The 7,628-nt window shown below is 42.0% G+C and overlaps 1 protein-coding gene across 1 annotated transcript in view; it reads left to right on the forward strand.

The window, feature by feature from the left end:
- The first annotated feature begins 3,479 nt into the window (after window positions 1-3,479).
- Window positions 3,480-7,628, forward strand: part of LOC124035638 (transmembrane protein 178B-like) — a 9,939-nt gene continuing 5,790 nt past the window's right edge. The window contains exon 1 of the mRNA XM_046349191.1: window positions 3,480-4,164. Coding sequence (XP_046205147.1) covers window positions 3,762-4,164 — 403 coding nt within the window. The 5' untranslated portion in view covers window positions 3,480-3,761. The remainder of the gene's footprint in view (window positions 4,165-7,628) is intronic.

A 7,628-nucleotide genomic window follows, 5' to 3' on the forward strand; every position in this document is an offset into this window, starting at 1 on the left:
AGGGAGTCTGGAAGGGCATCAAGGAATCTTTGTGTTGTCTGTGAATTTATAGCACGACTTTTGATGTTCCTTGGTTGGGGTCTGAGCAGATTATTTGTTGCAATTGCAAACGTAATAAAATGGTGGTCCGATAGTCCAGGATTATGAGGAAAAACATTAAGATCCACAACATTTATTCCATGGGACAAAACTAGGTCCAGCGTATGACTGTGAGAGTGAGTGGGTCCAGAGACATGTTGGACAAAACCCACTGAGTCAATGATGGCTCCAAAAGCCTTTTGGAGTGGGTCTGTGGACTTTTCCATGTGAATATTAAAGTCACCAAAGATTAGAATATTATCTGCAATGACTACAAGGTCTGATAGGAATTCAGGGAACTCAGTGAGAAACGCTGTATATGGCCCAGGAGGCCTGTAAACAGTAGCTATAAAAAGTGATTGAGTAGGCTGCATAGATTTCATGACTAGAAGCTCAAAAGACGAAAACGTCATTTTTTTTTTTGTAAATTGAAATTTGCTATCGTAAATGTTAGCAACACCTCTGCCTTTGCGGGATGCACGGGGGATATGGTCACTAGTGTAGCCAGGAGGTGAGGCCTCATTTAACACAGTAAATTCATCAGGCTTAAGCCATGTTTCAGTCAGGCCAATCACATCAAGATTATGATCAGTGATTAGTTCATTGACTATAATTGCCTTTGAAGTAAGGGATCTAACATTAAGTAGCCCTATTTTGAGATGTGAGGTATCATGATCTCTTTCAGTAATGACAGGAATGGAGGTGGTCATTATCCTAGTGAGATTGCTAAGGCGAACACCGCCATGTTTAGTTTTGCCCAACCTAGGTCGAGGCACAGACACGGTCTCAATTGTGATAGCTGAGCTGACTACACTAACTATGCTAGTGGCAGACTCCACTATGCTGGCAGGCTGGCTAATAGCCTGCTGCCTGGCCTGCACCCTATTTCATTGTGGAGCTAGAGGAGTTAGAGCCCTGTCTATGTTGGCAGATAAGATGAGAGCACCCCTCCAGCTAGGATGGAGTCCGTTACTCCTCAGCAGGTCAGGCTTGGTCCTGTTTGTGGGTGAGTCCCAGAAAGAGGGCCAATTATCTACAAATTCTATCTTTTGGGAGGGGCAGAAAACAGTTTTCAACCAGCGATTGAGTTGTGAGACTCTGCTGTAGAGCTCATCACTCCCCCTAACTGGGAGGGGGCCAGAGACAATTACTCGATGCCGACACATCTTTCTAGCTGATATGCACGCAGAAGCTATGTTGCGCTTGGTGATCTCTGACTGTTTCATCCTAACATCGTTGGTGCCGACGTGGATAACAGAGACCTTGGGTTCGCGCCCAGGCTCTGTCGTAACCGGCCACGACCGGGAGGTCTGTGGGGCGACGCACAATTGGCCTAGCATCGTCCTAGTTGAGGGAGGGCTTGGCCGGTAGGGATATCCTTGTCTCATCGCGCACCAGCGACTCCTGTGGCGGGCCGGGTGCAGTGCGCGTTAACCAAGGTTGCCAGGTGCACGGTGTTTCCTCCGACACATTGGTGCTGCTGGCTTCCGGGTTGGATGCGCGCTGTGTTAAGAAGCAGTGCGGCTTGATTGGGTTGTGTATCGGAGGACGCATGACTTTCAACCTTCGTCTCTCCCGAGCCCGTATGGGAGCGATGAGACAAGATAGTAGCTACTAAAACAATTGGATACCACGAAAAAGGGGTAAAATTCAAAAAAACAAAAAAAAGATATTCTCCCATAGTGTTTGGATATCTTACAAGTGTAGATGGATCTGGACTGTGAAATCATTTATAAATCATCAGTATCAGACCTTCTAAAATCATTGACTTATGGCATGTATTTGTGTCTTAAAATAAACACTATTTTGAAAGAAAGTCAAATAATTTACATACAGGGCGGGACCAAGAAATGTAGTCACAATGTGGACACATTGGACAGCTATGAGAGACATTTTAATTTCATATGTAGAATGTGGACTTGACCAGGACAAAATACACATGTTAGTGCCAGGTATAAATGAGACATGAATGACAACTTATACCGCAAAGTGAGAAAATCCATAAACTTAACACCGCTGACCTCGAGCATAAATCGCCTCTGACTGTCTATCGGAACATTGCACAACATATCTAACAGGAGATAGATAGATCTTGATCCCATTAGGTCCTAGGAAAGACAAGTCCAGTTCAAGATCAGCGGACCTCCAAACTAAAATCTGGCACACTTTGAAAAATTATACACAAGCCTTGTCCGATGTAAATGTTTGATACCTTGTTGTATTTAAAGGGATCATGTATTGCACATGGTATACGCAGAGAAAACAAATGCATGTAAGTCTTTCAAGGACATCTATTGTTGCACTATTGAACAATGTGCTGATTTTCATTGCTATCTTTACCTCCCTTTACCTCAGATGAACAATTGAGACCCATATGCGCAATTTTGAATAGGAATATGTCCCCAAAACTTCATTGGTAACATTTTACACTGTTGCTCTTATACTCGTGTAATGACAATGTAATTACTCTATTAACAATGTAATTATTCAAGAAATAACATTTAATATGTACACCTTATTGCTTTGTATTGTAAATTAAAACCTATTCCTAAGTACTGATTGAATGTCTCTCCGATGTTGTGTAAAACTTTTCTTTGATATACGTTAGCAGTGTTTTTGGATCAGCCGAGCCTGAGTGAAGGAGGAATATAGTTTTATTCGTTTTAAATATTGATGTTATCATATAGCCCAAGGGTCTCCAACCGTCTTCCTGGAGAGCTACCCTGCTGTTGGTTTTTACTCCAATCCCAGTTGCAACTAACCTGGTTCAGTTTATCAAGCAGCTAATTATTAAATCAGGTGTGCTGGATTAGGGTTTGGATGGAAACAGGGCTGGAGAGCCCTGATGTAGGCCTTGGGAATCCCTTGGTCAGTGTGTCTCCATGTTGTTTTATACATTGAAACGTTCACTATATGGAAAGGCTGTGGGCTCAATTCAATCAAATCTACATTGTGGAAGTTTGTAAACAAAGACACCAATCATTGCTGTGGTAGGTCCAATTGAATTTCAGCCCGCACCTGTCTCTGTGCGTTTGTCAACTGTGCACAGAAAAGGCTTGTAATGAAATAAGTTGGGTTACAAATAGGTTTTGATCCAGCATGTGGTCCATGTGCATGTTTCTTCATGATACATAAAACATGGCCCAATATATATACTTAATATGATAGTAAAACAACTGTGTCAGGTCCTTACAGTTGTAGCAGATCACAATGTCCCAAATAATAACAATAATACTACTAATAATACATATGATAGAATTAGTATATTAACACAATGTATTCGTATTTGATCAATCATACATGTTTACCCCTAGTATTATTATTATTATTATTGAACAACCTGCAGGAGATATATTGCCAGTGCTTAGTTTCTTCCCATCCTACTGAAACCCGAGAGGAGAGAGAGTGCATTGCATCACTACCCACTCCTCGCAGCATTGGTCGCCATCCATCCCCTCTCCTCTTTCCAGTACCAAAACAGATGGTGGAAAAATCATCACATCTGCCGGGACGCACGACAACAATAGACAGCATCTAGCCCAAGATAACCGGGGCGTCCATCATGTTTGCTGTCCAGAGCTCCATGAGGGTGTGAGCGCCGTCGGGATTTTTGACACGGGGTACCATCACGGCAGCCGAGGATTCTTCTCGCGACTGTCTGGGCTCTCCATCGAGTGGGGAAGATGGCCGCCATGAAAATTTTAACCAGCAGTGGGCTGTTCTTAGCGTTCTGTGCGTTGGGGTTGCTAGCCATGGCAATCTGCACCGACTTTTGGTATGAGACAGATGCGCGAAGACACCGAGAAAGGTGTAAAAACTACGCCAACAAGAGAAACGACCCGGGGTACATCTATATCTCAAATAGCAATCTCCCCCTCCAGATGCCCCCAAAGGGCATTGGAAGGAAAGGTAACAGTCCAAGTGCCGGAGCTCAGCCTCTTATTAGGGAAAAACGGCACTTTCTGGCCGCAGCGTCAGCTATGGAGTCCCACTGCAGTCGCCAGTTCAATTCAACCATTTCTGGGCTCTGGAGAAAGTGTCATCGAGATGGATTTGACCTGGAGACAGAGGATCTCATATATAAAGGTAAGGGTGCTACAGCTAATAGCCCACATCAGGCCCTGGTGTGATGTGGTACTGATGCTGCTCACTGAGTGTAAGCATGATGCTCAGGTCCTCACATCCAAACTCATATTTGGTCATATTGATACCATGGGCATAGGATTAACTGATGCTCCTAACTGCCACTCTAGGGCCGTTGTCATAATGATATTTTACAAGAGGAGTTTTTGTTCATCATTGTAAACTACAGTAGCAAATAAATAATCATTAAATCATCTAGATGGAAATGCCAGTCGTGTACGTGACGCCGAAGACGTGGCACTTGCGTATTTTTTACGCTTTGTGTGTACACCGCTGTCCATGGTGCTGAATTTATTTTCAGGCTTTGCGCTCAGTCTGTTCGCCTAGCAGCAGCACACAATGGCGGAGGAAGGGGTCTTCCCTTGTAAAAGCGAAACGATTTGTCTCAGGTGCTATTTGGACTGTTCGATTTTGCTGAGTGCATTTGGCATCTGTTACATTAAAATACTAGATCATGTGTTATGGGTGATGCGTCGATTGTCACGGGGGAGACCGAGAGAAGACCAAGGACTGAATTATTGATAAACATCCTGCTTCGTGGAAATTTTGAGCTGTAAGAGAGGAAAGCATAGTGCATGAAACTCTAGCAGAACGGCCTCGTCCGACACACGACAGCAGGGCTTTCTGTGCAATGCCATGAGGCGTTCATGCCTGACTACTCTGAGATTCTGAAGAGTGATGAGAGAACACCAGCATTAATGTTAGCATAAACACAGTACCTTCGTTCAAGGAAATTCAGGACACTGAATATTTTTGAGAATTCCCCACAAATTATAGCGTGTTTGTTTACCAGGATGTTTTCCTAATGTATCCAATCAGATTCAAACTGTCCAGAATAGGCCTAGAGGACATGTTCATGGGTTAGTTTCACCATATAAAAACGAGAGCTCAGTTCATTTGTCAAAACATTGAACATCTAATAGTTGAGTTGAGTTTATTAATTTATTTACAGGGACAGTGCATTCAATGGAACAGTGCGCATTAATCAACGTTTCAGTAAAAGTGCCGGTTTTAGCCAGCCGGCTAATTTTCAACCGTAGTTGGGTTAGCTGACAACTTCACGAAAACTATACTCGCGATTCAATGGGGCAGAAGTCTGTGTTGTTATTCTGGATGGCCAGCTAAGAACAATGACAAGCTGCCATGTGGTGTTTTGACTGATATCATATCTATGCCAATATGGCTCAAATTTTCTAGCTAGCCTTTCTGGGACTGGGGGCAGTATTAAATAGTTTGGATGAATGAGGTCCCCAAAGTAAACTGCCTGTTACTCAGGCCCAGAAGCTAGTATATGCATATAATGGATAGACAATGCTCTAAAGTTTCCAAAACTGTTAAAATAATGTCTGTGAGTATAACAGAACTGATATGGCAGGTGAAGACCTGAGGAGAATCCACCCAGGAAGTGCCATTATTTTGAAATGGGTGTTTTTCCATTGAAAGGCTATCCACTATATAAAGGGATATGACTCAGATTGCATTCCCTATGGCTTCCACTAGATGTGAATAGTCTTTAGACATTGTTTCAGGCTTTTATTCTGAAAAATGAAGGAGAATGACCACTTTAACTGAGTGGGCAGTGGAAAGTCCCAGAGCTGTTTGGTGCACCTTTATATTGACAACGCTATTGTCCGGTGCAAATATTATTGATTATTTAAAAAAATAAAACGTGAGTATTGATTATAAACATTGTTTGACATGTTTCTACAAACTTTACTAGTACTATTAGGATTTTTCGTCTGCCTGTTGTGACCACCGCCTTTGAGCCAATGGATTACTGAACAAACCGCGCCAAAAAAACGGAGTTGTTTTGACATAAAGAGGGACTTTATCGAACAAAACAAACATTTATTGTGTAACATGGAGTCTTTTGAGTGCAACCATTTGAAGATCATCAAAGGTAATTGATTAATTTTATCACTATTTCTGACTTTTGTGACTCTTCTACTTGGCTGGAAAATGTGTATGGTTTTGTGTGCTGGGCGATGTCCTCAGATAATCGCATGGATTGCTTTCGCTGTAAAGCCTTTTTGAATCTGACACAGTGGCTGGATTAACAAGAAGTTTAGCTTTATTTTGATGTATTATACTTGTGATTTTATGAAGGATAAATATTTATAATACTGTAATTTGAATTTTGCGCTCTGCAATTTCACCGGATGTTGTCGAGTTGTTCCGCTAGCGGCACGCCTTTCCCAAACAGGCTAGCTAACCAACAATTGTAACGATGTATTTGAGAAACAACAAGTACGTGCTCATTGTGCAAATGTATTTGTTTTCAATAAACATTGGAGAGGAAATATAGTTTACGTGTTGTCAACAATCTAAGCCAACCCTGTCTGCTTTGCCCCATAGCTGCGCATGCATTTTGTTAAACAACCATCCCATCTATAGTAAAATCATAGTGTAAAAGCAGGTGAGCTGGCTCTCCTTTTTTTGCCTGTTTTGTGGTGGAAAACTGAGCGGGTCGAGCATATCACGTCAACCCCAGAAATGTTTTAACAATGTCATTTCTTTGGGTGTAGCTTGCATTTAATTGCCATTCTCTGTTTCGCACAACAATCTTCCATTCCCCATGTCATATGTGGATGTATGGCTGACTTCAACCCTGTTATGGTCAACCCTGTTACTTTATTTGGCACTTATTAGGCACTTAATACAGTCATTTTTTTTTACTTGAGATTTTTATTTTATTAAGTTGAACATGTGGTCTTAATGACAGAATGTTACAATTAGGTGAAAGCAAATAAATATATAATCCTGAAGTTACACATCTCAAAAGGCACCGAATTGGTGGAACGACCATCATGCTGAGGTAAACGGTAACTGTTGTCAGAATTGTGGGAAAGTGAGCTGATTTCTTTGATAGAATAAGGTCATCTGTATCATATCATAAATTGACAACAATATCCACTACACCCTCAGGTTCAATTGCATTGAGACACATAGGCCCACTGGACAACATGATTTTCTCTCTAGTTGCTCCCTTGTTTATCAGAATGATGAGTTGGTCTGCATCTGCAGACACCTCACAACTCAAACCTCAAAGTGTCTCTATAGTGAAGTTAGTAGGTCTGTATACCACCATCACAGTAATACTGATATAAGTAACCTGGTGGGACCAGGGGGTAGCCACTAGCCAGATATGTTTGTGATTCAATGCTACATCTATGGCATGAAAACAAATGACATATGAGTTGGCTTAAGCACAAACAGATCTGGCTACCACCACACTATGAGACCACAACACATTGAAAGTGATTCATTTGGCCAATACTATAGATTCTCCTCAGTAACTGGGACATGGAACCCAATCCAGAAATGTCTATTTCTTCTCTCAGGCTGCTATAGTTCCATATCAGGGCGTGAACTGTTCCATGTTTGAGCCTGCATACAGTACTTTTGAC

The sequence above is a fragment of the Oncorhynchus gorbuscha genome, linkage group LG05 (assembly GCF_021184085.1).
Source record: "Oncorhynchus gorbuscha isolate QuinsamMale2020 ecotype Even-year linkage group LG05, OgorEven_v1.0, whole genome shotgun sequence".
NCBI classification, from domain to species: domain Eukaryota; kingdom Metazoa; phylum Chordata; class Actinopteri; order Salmoniformes; family Salmonidae; genus Oncorhynchus; species Oncorhynchus gorbuscha.